The sequence below is a fragment of the Limulus polyphemus genome, unplaced genomic scaffold (assembly GCF_000517525.1).
Source record: "Limulus polyphemus unplaced genomic scaffold, Limulus_polyphemus-2.1.2 Scaffold1462, whole genome shotgun sequence".
NCBI lineage: Eukaryota > Metazoa > Arthropoda > Merostomata > Xiphosura > Limulidae > Limulus > Limulus polyphemus.
Window position 1 is genome coordinate 51,518 of NW_013667072.1, and position 25,122 is coordinate 76,639.

The 25,122-nt window shown below is 36.2% G+C and overlaps 1 protein-coding gene across 3 annotated transcripts in view; it reads right to left on the minus strand.

Moving 5' to 3' along the window:
• Positions 1–1,934: 1,934 nt before the first annotated feature.
• The window catches only part of LOC106463691 (TBC1 domain family member 22B-like), a 38,005-nt gene continuing 14,817 nt past the window's right edge, over positions 1,935–25,122 (minus strand). For all 3 annotated transcript variants that reach the window (XM_022391272.1, XM_022391273.1, XM_022391271.1), the window contains 6 exons: positions 21,571–21,750; positions 14,874–15,071; positions 10,661–10,731; positions 8,850–8,978; positions 6,562–6,627; positions 1,935–2,358 (listed from right to left, as the gene is read on the minus strand). In XM_022391272.1, coding sequence (XP_022246980.1) covers positions 2,164–2,358; positions 6,562–6,627; positions 8,850–8,978; positions 10,661–10,731; positions 14,874–15,071; positions 21,571–21,750 — 839 coding nt within the window. In that variant the 3' untranslated portion in view covers positions 1,935–2,163. The remainder of the gene's footprint in view (positions 2,359–6,561; positions 6,628–8,849; positions 8,979–10,660; positions 10,732–14,873; positions 15,072–21,570; positions 21,751–25,122) is intronic.

Here is a 25,122-nt window from a genome sequence, read left to right on the forward strand (position 1 = left end):
AAGGGTAACAGAAGAAAGATCATGGGAAACAGAGGGATCCCAGTGTATAAAAAGGCAATAACAGGAACCCCGAAAGGATTCAGTTCAAGACATATAACAACAAAGGGAAGACGATTGGGATCAGAACGGGAGTATAAATGGGAAACAGAAGGGCCCGACCAAGATGGGAATTGAAGAGGACCCCCAAGTGAATGAGGTATTGAGTGGGAGTGAGAAAGGACTTCTCCACCATAATGAAAAACTCCACCCCAGCAGACTCCTAAAGAAGGAAGAGGGTGTGATTGGCAGATTGAGATCGAGAAGAGGCAAGCAGGAGTCAGTTGTCTATGTAAAGATGAGTCTGAAGACCCAGTGAATGAAGATAACATGAAAAGGCATGGACAACCTGACAGAACACATAAGGATCCAAGGCAAAACCAAACGGTAGTGCACAGAACTGGAACACATCCTCCCCATGGATGAACCGAAGATAACGACGCGACTCCTGAGGAATGGGGATATGAAAGTAAGCATCTGTCATGTTAAATTTGGTCATCCAAAGACCCGGGAAAAAAACCACTGAAAAGAGAGGTAGAATGAATCCATGGTGAAATTGGGGTGTGTCCAGAAAGGTATTCAGCCAGGATGAATCGATAAAAAATCTCCAATCTTCTATCTTTAGGGGGACAGCAAACAGACGGGAGTAAAAACCCGGACGAACAGGCACTACACGTTTTATAACCCACTTGTGAAGAAGATAGAGAACTGACTCCACTAGACAACTGGACAAGACACGATCCCGAGAAGGAAGAAAAGATACTGGGAAAGAGGACAGGTGAGGAGGGGACTGGAATTGATTGCATAGACCCTCTGTCAAAACCTGTAACACCCATGTAATCATCATGAAGAATTTGCAGATGGTGAAAAAGAGTTGTAACCTGGCCCCCACTTGCCTGTGGAAAGACATCCCTTCACCAATAATGGTAAGGCTGAGAGGAATGGGAAGAGCAAAAGTAAGGAAGGGAATGTCAGGAGTAGGGAAAAGGGCAGGGTGAAGAAGAAGGAGCACAGAAGATTCAAACGGGCAAAGATTGAGTAGAATCAGTAAGGCAAGACAAATGAGAAGTAAGGGAGGACAAAGCAGAATGCAATCTTGTCACATTGACCCAGGGCCTCCAAAAACTGAGGAAGACACCCAAAGACCGTTTCGCTCAGAAACGGGGCCTGATGAAGTTCCTGTAACGATGAAAGGGAGAGACGCACACCCGCAAGTAATGTATCCCTCCTGAGTAAATCCCAACAACATAAAATCCAAGTGGTGAGGGAAAAGGCTGAAGCCAACAACCAGGCCATATAGACCACAAAAGGGTCCTGAAATCAGCTGATTACTGATCAGAAGACTGGTGGAAAGCCTGAGACAACAACAAGAGGAAAGAACACGTAAAAGATTGGTCAATGTAATGCAAATCGTAGTAAACTGGGACCTATTAAAATGAACCAAGGCATCACGATTAGAACCCCATAAGGGAAGGAGAGGATCTAAATGCTAAGAATCCAAATAAGATCCGAGGCATGTTGGTGAGCAAAAGAGAATTGGTCTGAAAGCTGAGGGGGACGAAGCATACCCACTCTCTACTGTACTTGAGAAGCAAAACATTGAGCATGAACAAGAATGTTGAGAGAGGGAGGAAAATAATAATAATTGGAACAAGTCTCTTCTCCCAGTAAGGAAGAAGTAGAAAAATCAAGGGCTAAAGGGGAGATATGTAAAATTTGACAAACCTGATCAATAAGGTGTAAGAAAGGCATGGTTGCCAGACTTTCCTGACTGTCAGTTATGTGACTGGCCAAAAAAAACTGGGGCAAGAAAAACCGAGTCGAAATTGTCCTCCCCTGACGAAGAACTTCCTCACGAACGGAACGAGCAGAAAAACAGCGAAAGCATCCAACTCTCACCGAATTAATGTCTGAATTAATTCGCTTGAAGGACAACTGAAAACACACGTATAAACACTGTGTACCAATCGAGAAAGTGAGGATTGTGCTGCAATGGTAGAGGGAACTACCTGAGCTAGTACAGAGGGTGCAATGGGAGTGGTGGATGGTGGTCACATGTTGCTGAAATGACTCAAAAAATATATGGGCATAAAAGACTGGTGCGCTGTTCAGAAGATTTACCAATGTCTAGAGGGCAAATGAAGGTCGAGATAGCTGTGGGGGAGGGGAGGTAGTACCGTTTTGGAAGCTCAGTTGCTCACCAGATGGCACTACTTCCTGAAGGAAAACAACAAAAAATGGGGTGAGGAGATCATTCATTCCCTGAACATAGCCACTGGCAGGATGACGAATTGCCCATATATACAGTATTCTCTCAAAAATCTGAAAACAGTGGACAAAGTGTAGTTAATAAAGACAAGCTAGTATATTAAAAATATTTACAACTATAGACTTCACATCTTTAATATGGTATGCACTTACAGACACAGGGTTGCAGAAAAGTCTACTTTTTAAAAATTTCTCTCAATACTTTACATGCAATAAATATATCATCGAATACATAAAAATCATTTCATTACTTTAATTAAAACAAACCATATTAATATGTCATTTATCACAATAAAGTGCATAAATAATGATTAAATTAGTGTCATCAAAAGGAGCAAACATCTGTTAGTGAAATCTGTATATCAATTACCCTAACAAAACTGTGCATGCAAATAGTGGCCATTTTCAAAGTGAAGAACATACATAATCCATGACTAATCATAAGAAATATATGTGTGGTTTAAAAAACATGCTATTAAAATCACAATGCTGGGATGCCATGCATTTGCAACATCCAGTTTAGAATTAGCTTTAACCCTATTATTATTATTAATGAAACCAAGTTTGAAGTTGAAATAAGACACCTGACTGACAACACTGTTAGCATACAAGCACATCCAACTCTTCTAAGTTTCAAAATGTTCTTAACATCTCTACACACTGGTTGTTAAGGATTATATGTATATTGTCATAAATAATTTCAAATATAAAGTACAGACACAAGAACAGGGGTCAAATGGTAACTTGAGATGTAGAGATCCATTTTTCTTATTGTTTCTTGCTATATAAATCATAATCACTGATTTTATTTGTTAGTTTCAGATACTTGCACAAAGCTGAACAAATGATACACTGGGGAGAGAGCAAAAACATCCATTGCCATTTCCTGGGCTACTCTAATTGAATATTAGGATTGGACTGTTATTCTTATAATTCACTCATGGCCAAAAAAGTGGAGCATGATTTTGCAGCAAAAGGATGTAAAGTATGGACCCCAGATTCAAAGTCCAGCATGCTAACCAATGTGCCATACCTAGTCTGGATATTAATTTGATACTTCAGTTGAAGCATATAAATTATCATTTTTAGATATTTTTCATCACAGTTAATATGTAGTATAATATACAAATTAATGAATATAAATTTATGAAGAAATTTGAAAAAATAAAACAAACTGAACATGTGTAAACTACACAATCAAACAGCCTTGTCAGGGTTTTATGTATATGTGAGCTAAAGATTCTTCTACAATAGGTGTCTGTGACTTGTTGGCGATAAATTCGACAATAAATGGACAGCACACACTCCTCTTGTTTTAAAATAATATATTCCAAACAAGTCAAACTATGTACAAAAATTCTTTACACTATGGATATCACAGTTGTATCTCAAACTCTAAATAATTCTCTTTTCTTGTCAGAAGTCCACTTAGGGTGATTCAATTACTTTAGAATCCAATTGACAAGATGAACTATTTTTCTCTGCTCTTATCCAATAATATCAGTGAATAATTCACTTACATTACCCTGTGGGTTACCACAGTTGTATCCTGAGCTTCAAATAATTGTCACCTTTTCATCAAAGTCCACACAGACGGGTTCAATTACTTTAGAACACCCTTTGACCAGACAAATTATTCTCCTTATCTCTGTTAAACTCACTTTAAAATACCGCCCATTACGGATAATCACTCACACACACCGACTAACTTCACATTTTCTCTCGCTAACTAATTTTCTGATTGAACTGCACTTGACTGAACTTTCTTCTTGACTTGATTTTTTCTCTACTGTCTAATTAACTTGCACTTGCGAGCCACATATATATATATATATATATATCTGTTCATTGAGGTCTTGAATTTTTGACAAACTAAGCGAGCGGCACTGTAAGGTAACGAAAAAAATTCAAGTAACTTGGCATCAACGATACTACAACAATTGAACCACACACACAACATACGACTCTTACCGAGTTACACAACCAAACTTGTCATAACTATCACCTTTAAAATAATTACTTTTAACTCTCTCTTGTTATGAAAAGTAAATAATCATTAAACATAAAATTACCAAATAAACTAAATAATAACTCACACACCAACTAACTTTATATTTTCTTCTGCTAACTAGTTTTCTGACTGAACTGCAGTTGACTAAACTTTCTTCTTGACTTGACTTTTTTCCCAACTTTCTACTTAACTTGTGCTCGTGAGCCACACACACACACATATATATATATATATATTCCTGTTCACTGAGGCCTTGAATTTTCAACAAACTAAGCAAGCAGCAATGTGAGGTAACAATACTCACTTAAGATAACAAGGAAAATACCAAAGATTTCACTAACTTGGCATCATCAATACTACAACAATTAAACCACACACACATAACGTACGACTCTTACCGAGTTACGCAACAAACTTGTCACAACTATCGTCTTTAAAATATTTACTTTTAACTCTCCCTCTTGTTATAAAAAGTAAATAATCATTAAATATTAAATGTTCAAATAAACTAAATAATAATGCCTACACTAAACAGTTTTGTATATCCAACAAGCCTCCATTACAAACACTACAGAAATCACAAAAGCTCCACATATCCACATTGCATTGCTTATGTGACAAGAAATGTGGTGAAAAAAAAGTTTTATAATAAAACCCTACAATCAAATGAGTTCAATAATAAATGCATCTATGATGGAGAAGCTACAACTTCCAATTAACAAAACAACTTTATGCATTCCTTCTATGCTAAGAAAATACGTTAAGTTTTAGTAATCCTAACTTAAGGTTAATATTTTCTTTAGTTTCACTCAGAATATATTCATATTTCTAGAAAATCCTTGATTAGACTGCTATTCATGCTTTAAAAATATAGATTTATACCATTAATACACAGATAATATGTTCTCATGACCAAACAGGTTGTGGAATATAAACTTTATAAATCACTGATGGGGAAAAAGTATATACTTGGTTATTAATAACCATAATTAACTAATTACCCTAATGATAAGCCAAAGTAATTTATTATTGATTTTCTTTTTATAAATAGTTGAGATACTTAAATAGATTAACCAATATATATATATACATAACTGTTTCTACTCAGAACATTTTTCACTATCTGATTACTTTTTCCTACATAACCGTGATTAGAATAATTTTACAACTGGCTTACAAAATTCTCTCCCTTAAATTTTATGCGAGTCATATAAGTGAAAACTAAATAGTTAAAAACCTCAGAAATAAAATCTGTACAGATCCAGTCTGAATAACTAGCAAAGATACTTTTGTACTATTTTCTTATCTTAGTCAATAACATTATAACTTCTATTGAAAACTCAAGAAAAAGGAGAATATAAATGGATAAATATAAATGCTAATTGCCACTAGGTGAAGTAATAGAACTGCTTTCACAGAAAATAAACCAAAGAGTGGCTTCTAGGCAGATTTTCAAAGAGTTTACCAACTACGCTTGTTTACTAGACATTTTAAATCACTTTCTTCTGACACTGTTCAATTGTAACAAAGCTACTGAAAATAAAAATAACATACATTTGTTTAATTTAAGATATATTAAATATTTCTCATAAATAGTAAGACTATTTAGAAGACAAATTGTAATATATCATGTTCCAAACTTTGAAATAAATGAATATTTTAAGTTAAATAAACATTGCAACATATTATACTTCAAACTTTGGCAATTTAACATATAATTAAAGATATTGTTCAGTGATATAATGTTTTTTGTACTTCATTTGATAGCTCAAATACATGGGTGTAAAGCTTGAAAAAAAGAAAAGGAGTAGATAATATTTAGGATGTGTTATGGAATTTTAATACTAATAATTGATGTGTGAATACAGTGTGTTTAAGTAAATTAAGCAGAGTTTGTTAGTTAGTGTACTTATTTTTATAGGCCCCAGGTGAGATCAGGTAAAAAAATTATAGTTATTTGATCCATAAAACTGGATAAACTTAATGAAATAACAGATCGTTCAAAAAGCTTGGGAAGTTGGCAACCAAATTATTCATAGACTTTCTTCATGGTGTCTAATTTTATACACTTTGACGCTTTCACAGGATTAAAAGTTAAAATGTATAAAATATTTACATGAAATTATAGCATCAATTAAACTTTCTTTTTAAAATCCACATTTAAATACCAGATTAAAACTAAACTCACATTAATCAAAAAAAAAAGTTTCCATTGGAAGGAATATCTAAAACAAAAAAAAACAAACCTCTTGTACTATTTGTTGTTGGAAAAGTGGCACTAGGGGACTCATCCTTGGAATGTCAATGTGAATCTACACAATATATATAAACAATTAGCTCCTTTTTTCATTTCATCTATTTTTCATATTTATAAGTTTGTTTTACTGCATTAAAGATACATAAGAAAAGTCCTATAAACCACATGTAGACACATATACTATGTGTGGCTGACTGAACAATAATGTAACAACTAAAATATCCCCAAGTCATAAAAACAACAAAGCAAGAATGGCATTAAAATGAAGATCTTCTGAATGCATGTTTATAACTTCTCTAGTTTACATTGGCTTCTGATCAAAACAAGTTGCTTACACAGATATGAACTGAAAATCAACTAAGCAATGAAGTAGCTAATTTAATACAATGTTCTTACTTATAATGATTAAAATGCATTGTTTTGTCAGTTAGGTACCATCACCATTAGCAATATATCTGGCCAGCTGAGGTCAGCTAACAATGCAACATAACCTTTATAATAAAAATATATAGCAATGAAAGTAACATTAAATAGTGTATAACTTACATAACACACAAACACTAATGTTATGACTTAACTCCAGAATTATCAATAGATTTGCATCAACTTTTTAAACATATATTTTTAACATACTGTGGTGGATCCATGAAGTTGTTGATTACAGGGTCTCTAATAACACACAAAAACTACTACCAATATTGCAATTTATCACACTAATTACTACTGGGATAACAGCTAAAACATAAAATTATTCAATGCAATATGAGGACCCACCCCACCAGTAGTGAACAGCGTAAAAGCAAGTCGGTAATGTGAGGATTAACCAGTGCACAGCATAATTTTAATTTTTCAGTCATTCTTATATTGAAGTGTAAATGACTCAATAATAATTAATATACAGTCATACTGCTTAATCATATTTCATCAACCTTTATTCATTCATTCACAGTATGAAATAATATACATCTACCTACATGTATAATGTGACTTAAGTTGCTCTGTTTTGAAAGTGTAAACATGGTATCACTACAAGAACATACCTATTTTGTTTAGATCAAAGATTTTATTGAATAAATTTCAGTAAACACTTTTGAAGGAACCATATCTGGTTGATCCTCCAAAGCATCACCTTATTTTGAAAGAATTTTTATGAAAATGCCCATACACAGTGGTACACAGACTGACTAGAAAACCTGGGTTCCCTATATGTGCTCTGTTGAAGAGGTGATTTGATATTAATTTGTCTAAAAGAAAGAAAAATGTACATTTTTCTAAGTTATAGATTGTAATTGTAATTTAGTAAATGAATGCTGTTTTTATTTACATAAAATAATACCAAAAAAATTGTAAAAACTTTTTATATTGCAATGCAATTGTTAGTATACCTGTAAAGTGAGCAAACTTAGTGTACCATACCTATTATAGTTGTGGTATAACAGATCATACCAGAACTACTTTTTAACATTGTCTAGCATTTCACAGGTAGTAAGGTGCTATTGAAAACTGATCATTTTTGTAAAAGACTATCTGAAGCAAATATTCATTCACTTAGGTCACAAATATATGTTCAGATCAGGGATTTAGAACTCTAAGATGGGAATATTCCTTATACTAACAAGCAATACCCTAGCCATAGTAAGCAAAATGTGGCTTCTTCTAACAGGTGAGAATCCATGAACACGAAGGTCAATGGCAAAAGATGTCCACACGATCCACACAACAGTACACAATAGAATCAAGAAGAATCTCTGACTGGAAAAGTGTCACAAGTTGCTTCCACAACATATTTGTTCAACTGTCACATACATCAAGCAGCTGGAAAATGAATTGGGTATTCATGCTGTTCCATTCAAGTTACTGAATGCAGCAGCTATGGATTCTTTTGTGCTGGGAAAAAAGTTTCCTTATATATTAGATGGTTAATGGAAAGCTTCAGGGAGGAGTGGTGTGATTTGGACGTGATGACCTTATGACAGAACTTTTTGCAATGGAGATTATGCAGATAGAACATGCCTGGACATGAAAACATGGACTGTAATAATGTGTTGAGGCTCTGAAATCATTTTAATATATTATACTCAACCTGTGTATTTCCCACTTTATAATGGAGAAAAAGTCCAAGTGGAAAAAATGTATAACCTTAGGTATCCAGGATACAGTCATTTTTACTGAACAGCAAAGAATAAGTATTATATAGAACTATCAAAATCAAAAATGTATTAGAATAATTACTTATCATAGTAAGAAAAGTATCTAAATCTAATTCCTGCAGCTTACCTGTCTGTGCGTCTCCTGATGTATATCTTGGAGTCGAGTATTATAATACTGTTTGATATAGTTGAAGTACTCTTCTCGTTTCCTTTCTAATGTTGATTCTCTCCTATCACAGTTGGCAGGGAGGTAGCCCTATGAATTAATAGCTTAGTTACTGAGATGATGATAAATAAGTCTAGGCCTGTCTACATGTCACATTCTATACTTTCATATCATCAGAGAGCTGCATTATGCAAAACAGACTACTAAATACTGTTTATCCCGATATGAAAGTTATGTTAAACTATAAAGAAGGATTTGGCAAATCATTAGTGTAAATAACCACTAATACAAGATTGTTATAAAATTGTAGTTTCTACATTAGGGGATCAGAGTTAAATCCACAGAAATGTGTGAAAATTTGCTGATATTTTTCAAAGTGTCAATACGATTGCTGAAAATTTTATTTCTCACATACTGAAAAAAAAAGTGACCTAAACTTTAATGATTCACTAAACAATAGAATGTCTTTACTTGCTGAAACATTCATAAATTTTCCCCAAAACAGAAATATTCATTTTACTTCATCTGAAAGATTTTAATGAGCTTCATCTAGCTGTTAATTGAAGATAAGGTTTCATCTGCTGGAGAATGCCTTCATCATATTGAAACTTATCTCCAAACAGAAGGATGAAGTGTGTTAAGATCTTTTAGATGTATTCAATTTTATTTTTATCGCACACTTGTTTTCCATAAGTATTAACTCAGTGATGCCTTAACATTATTAATACAATAATAGTTGTACCTTGTCATAGTTAGAAGAAAATGATTATCCCTTAACTGAGTTAAGCAATGCATTATTGCTCTAGTTGACTGTTTCAATATATTGTTGCTCTAGTTGATTGTTTTAATGTATTATAGCTCTAGTTGATTGTTATACTGTATTATAGCTCTAATTGTATGTTTCAAATTATTGGAGCTTTAGTTGTTTGTTTTAGTGTACTATTGCTCTAGTTGACTGTTTTAGTGTATTGTTGCTCTACTTGAATGTTTTAATGTATTATAGCTCTACTATAATACATTGAAACAATCAACTAGAGCAACAATATATTGAAACATTCAACTAGAGTAATAATACACTAAAACAAACAACTAAAGCTCGAATAATTTGAAACATACAATTAGAGCTATAATACAGTATAACAATAAACCTCTAGTTGATTGTTATACTGTATTATAGCTCTCATTGAATGTTTCAATGTATTATAGCTCTAGTTGATTGTTATACTGTATATTATAGCTCTCATTGAATGTTTTAAGGTATTGTAGCTTTAGTTGTTTGTTTTAGTGTATTATTGCTCTAGTTGAATGTTTCAGTGTATTGTAGCTCTAGTTGATTGTTTGATTGCATTATTGTTCCAGTTGGCTGTTTGAATAATTGCTTAATGCCAACAGTAAATTCATGAAGAAAATACTAGCAATTATATTTAGTGAAATATATATACTTGAAAATTACGGAATAAAGATCTAATTAGCAACTATTACTTTTTTAATGACTTGTTTAGTTTTTGATATATTTCTTTTGTTTTTATGTTTGTTTGTTTGTTTTAGTAGAGACCTAAATAATGGGCTATATGTGCTCTGTTCACCATGGGGAATTGATTCTTGTATTTTAGTTCTGTAAGTCCATAAAGTTATCACTGACCAAGTGTCTTTTGTTTTCTTAAGCTATTACCTATGATCTTATAATTGGTGAGGTTCATTAGATTCATGCTGCAATGACACAGCTGAGATAATGTAACCAATTGAGAAAAAGCATTGTCCAACTTACTTACAGCTAACAATCTCCACGTTATGGGTCTCACTGCTGGTGGAATTCCTGACCAGCTTAATTCTTTTAGTTCTTCTGTGACAAGATTTAAAGTCAGAAAAATATGTTAAAAAATATTTTTTTATTTGTTATTTAAAAAATGGCCAAAACCTAAAACACAGTAACCATTAACACTCATAACTAGGAAACTTACAAATCAGATATTATGGATTATTGAAATTAAGAACAGGTTTTGAATTTCTGTTAAAAGATTATAATCCACAGAATGTAAATAAGAATGTATAGTTTCATGGAGTTCAAACCCATCAAGAAACAAAAAAACTAACTCCAATAAATACCAAAAGAAAAAATAACCTATTACTTTAAAGCATCCATATATATATATACACACACACACACACACACATCTAAGCGTAAATGGTGTAGTCCAATGGACTGGAGAAGGAATGTTGAATATAATTTTGAAATTCCTATGCATATTTACACAAAATTTTTGTTGTGTACAAAAATCAGATGTGTTACAGAAGTACCTGCACTCAACATGTGTATGTAAATTGACGACATAATTCTGACTTGACTATGACAAGTCAGAGTGGAAGGTGATGTTTAAAGGAAGAATAAAATTCCTTTTGTCCATTGTACAGTTTGCATATTGCATTTTCATATCCTCTAGAACCTCCAAAATGCATATCTACAGTTTTCAGTATCCTTATTTACTGTATCTATTATTTACTCTCCTCTACTACAAATATCAAATACATAATACCAGGTTGAATGGCACTCTGTAAAAGGTCATGACATGCATACTTTGACTCTAACCTGAGCACATAGGGTTAAGGATAAAATAAATGTACCTATTCTTCTTCAAAATTTCAAGCCTCTAAAAATGCAGGTTGAAGTTACATAATGTTGTATTTGTTTTATTTATTGTTATTTTAATGTCCACGTAATTCTCTGAATTTCATGCTACACAATATTTACTTTAACAACAAAGAAATAAACATATGGTATAATGGAAATATTACTTTGTTCATAACCTAAGAGCAAACAGGAATGAAAAGCAACTACCTGTTGTAAAAAATAAGTGTAGAAGATGACATTTCAAAAGTCTTTAGTATTCAGGTCAGTGTGTGTAAGATGTTGCAGGTCTTTATAGTATCCTGGTGGATTGTGATTGGTTTGTTTATCCCTGGTTCTAATTGGTGAAAATACTGCACAAGGTTTCATCCAATGGTAGCCATAGATTGCTCACCTCTAATCCCAAACCTCTGGCAGAACAATTTCAACATAAAACTTACTCCATCCTCAGGAATGCCAAGAAACCAAAACATAACATCACTAGACAGGAATATAATGCACTGAGCCGTCTAAAATGGGACGACACAATCAAGATTCTACCAGCTGACAAAGGAAACAGTACAGTTGTTGGACATACAAGACTGTTTAGTGTAAGAGTTATTATTTAGTTCATTTAGTGATTTAATATTTAATGATTATTTAGTTTTTATAACAAGAGTGTTAAAAGTTGATTATTTTAAAAGTGACAGTTATGACACGTTTAGTTATTTAACTCGGTATGAGTTATACTTTGTATATGAAGTCTAATTGTTATAGGCTTTTGTAGTGTTGTTGATGTCATCTTTCATGAAGCTTCTAAGCTTTTCTCATTATGTTTAGTATTGTTACTACTAGAGGGCTAGATAAATACGTGCAGATATAGAAAATTAAGTCTGAAAAAGTGAAGTTAGTAAAAGTGAAGTTAGACTGCATGATTGTTAGTTCAGCCGTAATGGGTGATATCTAAAGTGAGTTTCACAGTTTAATAGAGATAAAGGTGAATAATTTTTCTTGTCAAACTTTGTTCTAAAGTAATTGAACCCACCTGTGTAGACTTTGACGAAAAGGAGACAATTAAAGTTCTGGATACAACTGTGGTAACCCATGGGGTAACACAAGTGAATCTATCACAGATTGTACAGTAAGAAACAGAGTAGAGAAAAATAATTTGTCTTGTCAATTGAGTTCTAAAGTAACTGAACTAGTCTGTGTGGACTTTTGACAAGAAAAGAGAATTATTTATAGTTTTTGAAACAACTTTGATATCCTATAGTGTAAATAATGTTTTGTACATATGTTTGACTTATTTTGAATATATTATTTTAAAACAAGTGGATTGTGTGCTGTTTGTTTATTGTTCGAATTTATTGCCAACAAGCCACAGACACCTACTGTAAAGATTCCAGTACCATAAAACTGACAATAGTCATCCTAGACATCAATGATTATGACATCAAGATCAAGCAGTTACCAATACACAATCAATAATGACCCTACGAAAAAGACTGAGAAACTCATCAATAGAACACTAAACAAACTCAAGAAACAAATATTAATCAACAAAAATCTAGCCAAAGACTTAAGAACCAATGACAGCTTTCCCCCACAGTTTTACAGATTACCTAACAAACCTAATATACCTCTAAGACCTATTGTCAGTACTATAAACTCACCTTGCCATCAACTAGCTACTTTCTTGGCACTTATCCTATCTCCACTATGAGGGAATACTGAACATCAGGTTCACAACTCATAGAACAACTCACAAAGTTACACATCAGATCTCAGGATATTCTTGTTAGTTTTGACATCACAGACCTATTCCCTAATGTTCCAACCTCAGAAACCTTTCATATCACCAGGAAACAACTGCTCAATGAGAACTCTACCATACAGAACTGATATGAAGATAGATGCTATCACAGAACTAATGACTAATTGCTTCCTTACTTCCAATACAACGAGGAATTCTACAAACACACGGACGGTCTAGCTATGGGTTCACCACTCTCTCCAGTCTTAGCATGTAAGACTTTGAAAAAAGAGCCCTCTCATCCACACATATAAAACCAAGTTTGTACAGATGCTATGTTTATGACACCTTTGTTATCTAGCCCCATAGTCATGAAACTTAGCAGCTTCCTAAAACATTGTAATTCTATAGCCAATAGAATCCACTTCACCATGGAAATAGAGCAACAAGACAACCTACTGTTTCTTGACATATTCATCAGCAGACAAAAAAGGAAAATCACCACTACTGAATAAAGAAAACACACCCACACTGACAGATACCTACATTTCCAGTCCTATTATCCAACCTCGGTAAAATGTAGTATATTAATTCAGTGCCTAAACAAGAGGGCAAAAAGCATTTGCAATGAGACATCCATCAATACAGGATGTCAAAAGATCACAGTATTTTAAATAGAATGGTTACACCTCCACCTTCATCAAAAACTCTCTGAAGAAGACCACAACAGAAAGAAAGGATATGAAGAACATTACTACTACCATTTACCTCCCATATATGCAAAATTTGAGTGAAAAACTCAAACACATAGTCAAGAAGTTCAACACAGATGTTACAGTAGAAATCTTACAAGTCAATAAGATCCATTCTAGAGAAAACCAAACAGAAACCTACTAATGAAAAAACACAAAAAAGTCATCTATGAAATTCCAGACTCCCATGATGAAATATACATTAGAGAAATGGGAATAAGACTTGAGACAAGAAAAAAGAACACAAGGACAGCACAAGAATCATGAAAATACAAAATTCAGCTCTTGCAGAACACACCATCTCAACTAGACAACTGTCAACTGGGAGAAAATGTGAATCACTGACACAAACAAATTTTGGAAAAACTAGAAAAAGAATCTTTCGACATTAACACCAAAAAGCCTCAGAGATTTGGGATTAGAGTAGAGCAATCTATGGCTATCATTTGTTGAAACCTCATGCAGTCTTTCCACCAATCAGAACCAGGGTTAAACAAACCAATCACAACACGTTCTCCACAATGTACCAGGATACTACAAAGACCTGTCACAACTTAAACACACTGACCTGAAAGTGCAATACAGAAGACTTTTAAAACATCATCCTCTACACTTGTGTTTTTACAACAAGCAGTTGCCATCCATTCCAGTTTACTCATCATAAATACTCTGCATAAACAATCTATGATCTAAGAGATTTCAAAATTAGGCAAAATACTTTATTTCAACTTATATTTTTTTTGTTCTTCTTCTTAACATTTCATGCTTATTAATTTCTGGTTTGAAATTATGGTCTACTTCTTCAACAAGACACTATTTTAAATTAATATTCCAATTATCTGCATTATGTTTGTGACATTTAAGCTTCTGCAAACCTAAATCAGTGTTTGGTCCACTCAGCAGAGATTTGAACTTCTGCAGCCTTTGTATTTCTCGCTGTGAAGTTCTGGACTGTAGGTATTTAATGTGAGCCCTTGGGTGTGAAGTTGGAGGTATCATACAGTGCCGTATGCCTCGTCCTGGCCCCTGAAGTCGCCATGAAGATAATTGCTGATGACCACGGCAAGAAGAGACTGTTAAAGAAAACAGAAGATACATTATTATATTTTGTCACAACAGTAGCAAAATAAATAAAATCATCAAGGTTTTAAAGACTTACTGTAGAATTCTATACACATTTATCTCAAAATTGGATGTAATGAACTACACAGTTATAAAAAAAAAGTTACAAAACAGCCAGGGAATGCTAATACTTACATTTACTTATAATTATAACATATTACTTAATCATAAATATTATAAAAACAGTAATATCTGACAGACCTAATAATCATGACAAAATATTTGATTGGTTAATAACACAGTAGCGTGAACATATGCAATATGAACTGAATAGTGATTAAATTCTCATATGAAAAACACTATTTCAGATAATAAAGTGTATATAAGAATGCATTTGTGTTTGGAACATAAACAAAGATGTTCCTACTGTCTGCACCTTATAAAACACAAGGAATTATCAAACTGATGCACCAAAACATTAATGCTAAAATTAAAAAGTCCTTACTAAAGTTATAATTTTCCTATACTGAAAATGTATTCCTGATAGATTAGCTATTCTCATTCAGTACTGCCATCTATATGCAAAATTTTTCTTTACACATGCCACAAGCCTTCTGCTCTCCCCCCCCCTGTTGGAATTACTATATTCCAACATGTCTATCATGTAAATCATCATGTGTCATCTCTTAACCAATAGTAGCATGATATGCTCATGTAATGCACATGACTCCCTCTCCACTCCTCTACCAAACTTTCACTTTAAAATTTGGCAGAAGGTGTGAGAACAAGAGAAGTGGGGAGAAAGGGTCGGAAGTGTGAGATGAGGTAAGTACCTATCGGAAATACATTTTCAATATAGGAAAATTATACCTTCCGATACGGTACTTATCTTCTCTCACAAGATTAGCGAGAATCCCACATTTAGAAGGAGGAGGAGGGAACGTAAGAAGTATCCTCGTAAGTGTCTGAAGGATACCCCTGACAATGAGAGAGATAGATCTGAAGATCAGAAGAGGTGAACCACACCATTTCAGAGCCAGGTATACTCTTCCCCATGTGTGGAATGTGTAAGACATAAAAGAGGAAATTGAGAGGTGTAGAGTGGCTAGGGCGGGGCAGATTGTAAGTCAACTACATCCAAAATCTCCTTGCGAGAAGAAAAGGCGAGAGGAGAAGAATGACAACACTGGAGAAAATGCAATGGGTGACCACAAAACCTTACTTTGAAAAGCAGGCCATACTGAGTTATTCACCCCAGACATGGCAGGGATGGGCAGAAAGCCCTCTCTGCTTTACATATGCAGTCCATGGGTGGTACAGTCTGGGACGGGCATTTTTATTCACCTCAAGCAATCTTGTGGAACACCCCATCTCAACGGTGAGCATGCAAAGTCATGGAAAATAAAGAGTGAGTCAACAAGGCTATAGTGTACTAATTTACAGAGAGGGATCCATGTGATAAAAAAGAGATAAAGGCCCCTGAAAGAATATATGAATAAAACTTACCAGTTAAAGTCACACCAAAGTCTCGAGAACAGCCACAGAAGAAGACAAGAAGTGAGGGAAAAAGTTGGATGTAGGATCTGATACGAGAAAACCTGGAACAAAGAAGGGAAGAATAGGCCAAATGAACCAAAAGGCTGACCCAATTAGTAAGGGTAGAAAGTGCAAGATCACAAAGGGAAGAGGATTGCCATGGGATAAAAAATTGGTTGCATGTACCCCAAAAGGGAGCAGTACATGCCACATAACAACGAATGGCCTTGAGCAGACACAGAAGCCTATCCGGATCTGGTCTAGGGTAAAAATGGGATATAGAAGGAAGGGATATAGGTGAAAAGGATGAACAACCATCTGGAGCTGCCAAGGTGTTAAGGAGGAAGGAATGATTGGAATAAAGGAGAAGATAGGTGATGGTGATAAAGGGTACGTGAAACATTGATGGCATAGAAATACAACCTTCAATGTCCACAGGCTAAGAGAATAAGGAAATATGTTTTAAGGAACAGATGAAACAAGGTACACGACGAAAGTGGTTCAAATGGAGGTAAATTGCATGGAGAATCACATTAATGTCCTAATCTGGAAGGGATGAACATCTGGGAGGTCAATGTATCCAGAAGGAATGCATGAGCATGGTAAGAACAGGGGAAATACAACCTTACAATATCGGGAAAAATGGAAAGTATGGGATAGAGCTGCCCGATATCCAGAAAATGAGAAGACCTGAGACCCATGGTTGAACAGCCATGTGAGCAATTCCACCACAAGAGCCACAGCAGGAAACTCCCTATTAGCAGACCAACAGCAGAATACTTTCCACTTGCATTGCCGTGGAAGATGGCTGTATGGAACAAGCTACAAAGGATGCAACTTGACATATGAAACAGGATCGTCTCTCCATGGACCAGACTAAAGCCAGGCATGAAGATGCAGGACATGGAGATTGGGAAGTAAAATGTGGGAACAAGGTTGACAAAAAAGGGAGGGAAAAGTGGAAAAGGGACAGGTGGTGATAGGAGCAGATCTTGTAGCCTTGGAAACCAAGGTTGAGCTGGTCACTAGGGAGCAATCAGGAGGACCTGACACAGAGTGGAGTGGACAAGAGAAATCACTCGATGAAGCAATCAGATGAGAAGGTACACATAAAGATTGTGTGGCCAATCCTGTCTGAAGGCATTGACTTCCAAAGCCTGTGGATGCAGTACAGGTGACCAAAAATAGGGGCAGCTTGGTATTGAGGCCCATGGCAAAGGCATCCAATTGGGGAAAACCCTAATGATGGCAAAGATCCCTGAAAATAAGAGGATCTAATGCTCGCTCCATTCGATATATTTGGCTGGGGTGCGACAGATTGAAAGCACCTGGCACATGACATGTGATAAGGCAAATGTGATGTGCATGAGCCCAGTACAATAGATCCAACATCCAAAAACACAGATCTCTGGAACAGGTGTCCCCTTGATGGTTGATATGTGCCACCACCATAGAATAGTCCAAATGAACCATCACCAGACAATGATTGGCAAGAAGAAGAAAATGATGCAATGCCCAACATACTGCTAGAAGTTCGAGAACGTTGATATGCAAGGCGGTTTTGTTCACAGACCAACGGTCCAAAGATTCCTGGTGATTGACCCATGCCCCCATCCCTAAAAGGATCCATCCATGAAAAAATGTAGATTCAGACATGGGAGAGGAAGTGGCACACCTGTCGACGTATGGGCTTTATCCAGTCACCAAAGCAGATCATCTCACAGGGATGTAGAAAGGGAAATGGGAGTGGAAAGAGGATCCTGAACAAGGCTCTATCAATCGTGAAGTGCCCACTGGAGGGATATCATATGGGCACAACCTCAATGGACTAGTGCAGTCATGGAGGACCACATTGCCAAAAAGTGATAGAACCTCGTGAGCAGGAAGTGACTGAGCCGAGAGGGTATGGTGAACCAAAAGTTCCATGGACCAAAAACATACAGGAGAAGGCAGAGCAGAACTGATATTTGTGTCCAAAAAAGACTCCCAAGTGGACAAGATATTAAGTGGATCAGAGGCATGACTTCTCCAATTTGATCAACCAGCCCACCCAAGCCACCACAGAAAGGAGTAGGTGAGTGTGAGTGGCCAATTCTTGCTTGGAATGAGCCAGTCATCCATGCAATAATTAAATCGCATCCCCAGAGCATGGAGATGACATGCAAAAGCTTGGACTATGTGACAAAACACATAGAGATCTGAGTCAAATCCAAAGGGGAGGGCCCAAAATTGGTAAACCAACACAAGATGGACAAACCGAAGGTAAGGTCAGGACTGATGTGCTATCAGTATGAGGAGGTAAGCATCCATCTTTGTCATCCACAACCTTGAGGGAAAAGGCTATCTCAGAGTGAGAAAATACTTCATGGTGAACTTGGGGAGTATGAGTAGTTGAGGTGAGATAAACTGATGACTGGCTGCCAATCTGTATTTTTCTTGGGGAAAACAATAAGACGGGAATAATACCCCCCCCCTGGAAGGATGGTGAACCGGTTCGATCGCCCGCTACAAAAGCAATTCTTGAACTGCTTCTGACAGACATTGGTAGGTCACAGGATCTTGAGAAGGAGGGAGGGAATGGGGCAAAGAAAGATGGGAAGTGGGAAATGAAACTGGATAACAAATCCTTCTGACAAAACCCATATTACCCATTGATCAACTACAAAGAGATGCCAGTGAGGAAGAAACTCTAATAGCCAAGCTCCCACCAGACCTGAACCTATAGGGTAGTCACCGGTACTGTTCACGACAGGGGTTGTGTCATCGAGGAAATTGACAAGAAGAAATACCCAAATTAGAAGGAACGGATAAGGGTTGGGAGGATGAAGGACAGGAAATGGGAATAGGTGGCATATGAGGCTCTGACTGAGACAAACAGGCTACAAAAGTCGTAAGGGTTGGTTGCTGGCAGACTGATGTCACCCGAGGCTTGATAGTTTCTGAGACTGTATCAATAACATAACATCTCAGAAAAGGTGCAAGACATTTACGTAAATCCCTGAGATAGGTTGAGCATAAATTGACAAAGGTTGACCCATGTAGCACTAAATCTCCCGTTGTATAAAAGCAAAAAGATCCACGTTGGGTTGCATGCACCTGAGGCCTGAGAAAAAACATTGGTCATTGGTGCCGAAGTGGTAAGATGAATTTCTGAATTTATAGCACAAGAAAAGGTTCACAAAAGTTGAATGGAGAAATAGAGTAACAAGATTGAATTGGTATAAAATAAAATAAAGTCAAAAGGAACTACTTCATGTGAAAAGACAAATAAAACAAATTTGTTTGTCACACTGAAAGCACTAGGCACGTAAAAGAGTGCATTGTAATTGAGATGCTGCCAAATGAGAAGTGAAACTTCAGTAGAGGAATGTAGAGGGAGTCACATGCATCACATGAGCATATCATGCTACTATTGGTTAAGAGATGACACATGATGATTTACATGAGAGACATATTGGAATATAGTAATTCTAATGGGTGGGAGCAGAAGGCTTGTAGCATGCATAAAGAAAAAGTTCACATATAGAGGGCAGCAATGAATAAGAGTAGCTAATATTGTGAAAGAAGGTACATACCGTATCAGAAGTGTAACATTAACAGGACATGTTTTTATCAAAATGGTTAGATTACAGTCAAGAGTAATGAAATGTTCCCATGTTAAAGATAACTAAAGAAACACAATTAATTAAAAGTTTAGATACATTATTAAACAGTTGTGTACTACACCGACTGGTAAGAGACAGTATGCATTTCTTTATTATTCTACTTTAATTAAGGATGGCAGTATAGTGGCATTTTTGATGGATACACGTTAAGAGATGTTTCTCATTATCACTATAATGCATATAAAACAAGAGTGAGATAAAAATGTTGTCATCTACAAGTGAAAAATAAATTTTAAGTCAACATAGGAGAATCAGTTGTTATAATTGGCTGCATACAATAAATAATATACAAGCACATTAATGAAATAATAAATGGTCAGTATATTAAACTTCGGTCATATAGTGAAAGACAGATAAATTCAATGAAACAAGTATCGACAGAGTTCCATGATGAAAAGAAAACTGAAATAACTTAAGAGATATTATTTAACGAAATGATGATTAATTTAATGGACAGCAGAATAAACACTGAAAAGCTGAGACATTCTGACTTATCTCACTACAAACAGGATTTAAATACATTTTGTTTTGCAATCTCCTGTTTAATTAAATGTATCTGGAAACATCTGGTAAAAATTCCAAGACCCCCAATACTATTCTCAACAATACACAAACTCTTATTGTGCTTTGATAAAAGATGACTTTTGGTTTGTTTTATGTTTTATTTTATTTCTCTAAATAAAACTTTACAAAATTCTTGTTAATTTGAAAGCTGTCCTGTAGTGTTTGATAAAGTTCCAAGTGAATTTGCTTCTTTTTTTGTTGCCACACACATATGTATTTTTTTCACTTTTTTAATGTTCTGTTTTTAAGGTCAATAGCTTTTGGTTATTTGTTTGCTTGGTCTGAATTTCATGCAAAGCTACACGAGGGCTATCTGCACTAGCCGTCCCTAATTTAGCAGTGAAAGACTAGAGGGAAGACAGCTAGTTATCACCACCCACCACCAACTCTTGGGCTACTGTTTTACCAACAAATAGCAGAATTGACTGTCATATTATAATGCATTCATGGCTGAAAGAATGAGCATGTTTGGTGGGAATAGCATGAGATTTCAGATTTTAAAAGTAAAAGTCAGTATATAAATTAACCCTTGAGTATAGAAAGAAATTATATGAGAAAATATTTTTTGATAGCTTACAACACAGAACATTTGCCCCACAACAGCAAGAAATTGTGCAATAATATAAAAATCAATTGTATGAAGCTGCAGGTTATACGGTAAACTACCACAGATGTACGACCTTAAACCAATATAACATGACAACAATAGTAACTAAGTTACTTCTACTCTCCTTACATTTCATACCTTTCTGTAAAGCAGTGGCCCGAATATTGGACAAGTCTGAATCATCTGCTTTCCTTGTGACGTCTGCTTCTCCAGCAGATGCTGATCGAATATGGACAGCTGTGACAATTCTGCTTCGTCCACTGTGTTTACTTATCACGTTAGTGGCTGCTGACTGATTAACTTGGGGATGAACCACATCTAGAAAAATATTTCAATGATTCCAAGAGATTGTGTTAAATTTTGCTACTTACAAAATACTTTTTACTGTAAATGATGATTTAACGTTTGTCTCTCCAAGTTTAAGAATTTTTATTAGAAACAAAGGCTAACAATACTCTGTTTAACCTATTTAATGGTGGAAAAAATAATCTAAATTTTAGTATTTTGATATTCAGAAAAGAATCAATTTTAGTTCTAAAATTGAAAAGGAATGGACAGGAATACAAATCCCATTGTTCAAAAAATATAAATTTCGCCCCCACCCCATTATCAAAATCATTTGAACAGGGCACTTTTCAAGAGTAAGACTTCACTGATTGATTAATCTTTGATGAACGTGTACATATTTGTACCGATTCTTTCTAGGCCAAATATTAACCATCAGCCACTGACAAAGACTAACCCCCAAAAAAAATCCCAGATTAAAGAACATTGTATTCTTTATTATCATTAACAAAGAAGTTTTAATAGTTTCATAAAACAGATTAACTTACACATACACACACTAACTCATGTAACAAGACTAAGCTGATGTCTCAGGCATAAAAGATGTTTTACCTGAGGCTTGCTATTAGTTTGTGGTTTGTACATATGTTCTGTGAGGTACGAGACTATTAGTACCTATATAAATATATACAAATGGTGAAGTTACTTACACTAAGGGTTTGGACTCTGGGAGCAAAAGTTAGTTTTAAAGCCTAGCATGCAGTGTGAACAAAAAGTCTGAAATGTGGAAATGACAGGATATTAGATGGGTGGGGGTGAGAGAAAGGAGTGGGAAGGTGAGGAATTGGAAGTTTTGATATAATGCAGCCCCACATTAAACACAATCCCATTTTTTGGAACCAACTATTGTATTATCTCTCATTCAAAACATCATGCATCAACTCTCCACCAAAAGAAGAGCACTACTATCACGTGATGCATGTGACTCCCTATATGCACCACTACCGAACTATCACTTCGAAGTTTGGAAGAAGACACAAGCACCAGAAGATATATAACTTACAATTCGATACCTTCCCTCTTCTCACAAGATTAGCTTGAATCCCACATTGAAAAGATGGAGGGACCAGTGTGAGAGAAGAACAGGTATATCCTCCAAAAGCATCCAAAGGACACCCCCTGAGAATGAGAGAAACAGACCAGGTGATCTGAGGAGGGGCACCGCACCACTTCTGAACTAGGTATATCTTCATCATGAACAGGTGGGATCAAAATATGGTGGAATATGAAAGGAGCATATTCACGTGGGAGAGGATAGGTCAATAATGTGATCCTAATCAGAGAAACAGATACACTCAATCCCACATAATAAAAGTGGGTAATGGAGGATGTGTCCCATGGTGTAGAGTGGCTAGAGTATGTCAGACCGTACTCGCTAAGCCAACTACACCCAAAACTTCACTCGCTGTGTACCGACATCCACGAGAGGGTAGGATGAGGATCATACCATTTTCACCTCAAGCCCTAGAGTCATGAATGTACATATAATTTCCACTCCAGGAAACGTCACAAAATGAGCATTGAGTTAGGGACCTGAGAATGTGTCATTCGGTAGCTGAGGAAAGTCCACAGCAAGCAATCAACCCCCACGACCGTGAAACTGGTCTGAATATCCTCATCATTCTGAGAATGAAAGAATGACTAGGTCAGAAGCAGAAATAGGCCACATAGACCTCCTGTAACCCACAACACAGAAGTTAGAGTCGAGGAGGGAAGATGGGCGACCTGAAACCTGTGTGAGGACGTATGTGATTGGTTCACTCTATCTCCAAAACCTCACTCACGGGAGGGTAGGAGGAGATCACCCAATCGGAGGGGTGAACTACATTTAGGCATTTCACTTCAGGCATGTATAACTCATCCAGAGGATCTTGTAATTCCTTCTGCACCAAAAGAACACCACTGCCCTACTCTGAACTGAATGGTTATAACCATCTTTGTGGAACCCATTCAGCAGGTCAACCACCCCAGCAGCTATCTTAAACAGCAGAACATACCAACTTATTCAGTCGAAGCATGGTAGTGATGGGCAGCATTTCCCTTCTGCTTTACCCATGCCATCCATGGGTGATATGGTCAGGGACAGGCATTTTTATGAAGCAAACTTGACGATGTTATTCACACTCTAGTGATCTTGTGAAACACCCCATCTCAAGGGTGAACATGCATAGCCATGAACAAAGTGCATGAATCAACATGGTGTACAGTGTGGATTTGTGATTTTGTTTGTTTGAGTATAAATATATCTGAGAATGGTCATAGTCTTCTAAGTGGAACACTCTCAGTGTTTACAAAGAATACCTGGTCAGGCACCACTCGCCACAGAGCAGGATCCAAAGGAAGTTGAAGCAAGGGACCCTGAAAGAAAAGAAAGCATAAGGAAGGACTTACCTTGTGTCAATGCTATACCAAAGTCTGTAGAATAGCTACAGGTGGCAGGCAATACCACAAGGAAGCATAAATCGTGATGTGGTGTAAGTAATGGGAGATGAACTTGTGCGGAGTCGTCCAAATGCCCGACCGTAGAATCTCCTCCAATGGCCGACAAAGACGAGAAGGTAAAGTGTCGGATTTGATAGGAAGACACAGGAAAGAGATCATGCTGGGAGGGGGACAAGGAGGAATAAGCCAACTTGATCAAACGATAAAACCCAACTGGTCAGGGTAACAGGGGAAAGATTACAGGAGGAGGAAGTTTGCCATAGAATAAAGAGTTGGGAATGAGAACCACAGAAGGAAGCCATACATGCACATACTGGGCAGAGGAGTCTATCCAGAGCAGGATGAGGATAGAGATGAGAGATAGAGGGAAGGGAGATAGGGTAAACAGAGGAATGACCTTTGCGAGCCTCTGAGGTCTGGAGAAGGAATGCATGATCCGAATAAAAGGATGAGATAGGTTGAATGATACAACGTCCTGGTGACATCGAGAGTGAAAATATCCGATCCACAATGCCTGCAAGCCAATAGAAAGAGGAAATATGCTTTAAGGGAGAGGTGAAACAAGAAACAGGAAGACATGGTTCGAACAAAAGTAAAGTAAGGGCATGGAGGACCACATTAATGTCCCAGTCCAGAAGTGTTGGATGTTTCGGCAGCTAATGGAGCTGGAAAGAATAGATCAACATGGAAAGGACTGGGGAGGAAAAGACCCTGCAGAAATGGGATAAACAGAAAGTATGGAATAGGTAGAGTACTGCCTCGGAAGACACTGGCATGACCAGGGATTCCGAGGAGGAGGAAGGAAACAGGAGAGAGGTAGAAAAGGGTATGATGAAACCCTCTGATAGAACACCATGAACCCGAACTTTGGAGAGGAAGGGGCTGCTTCTATCAACGAAATTT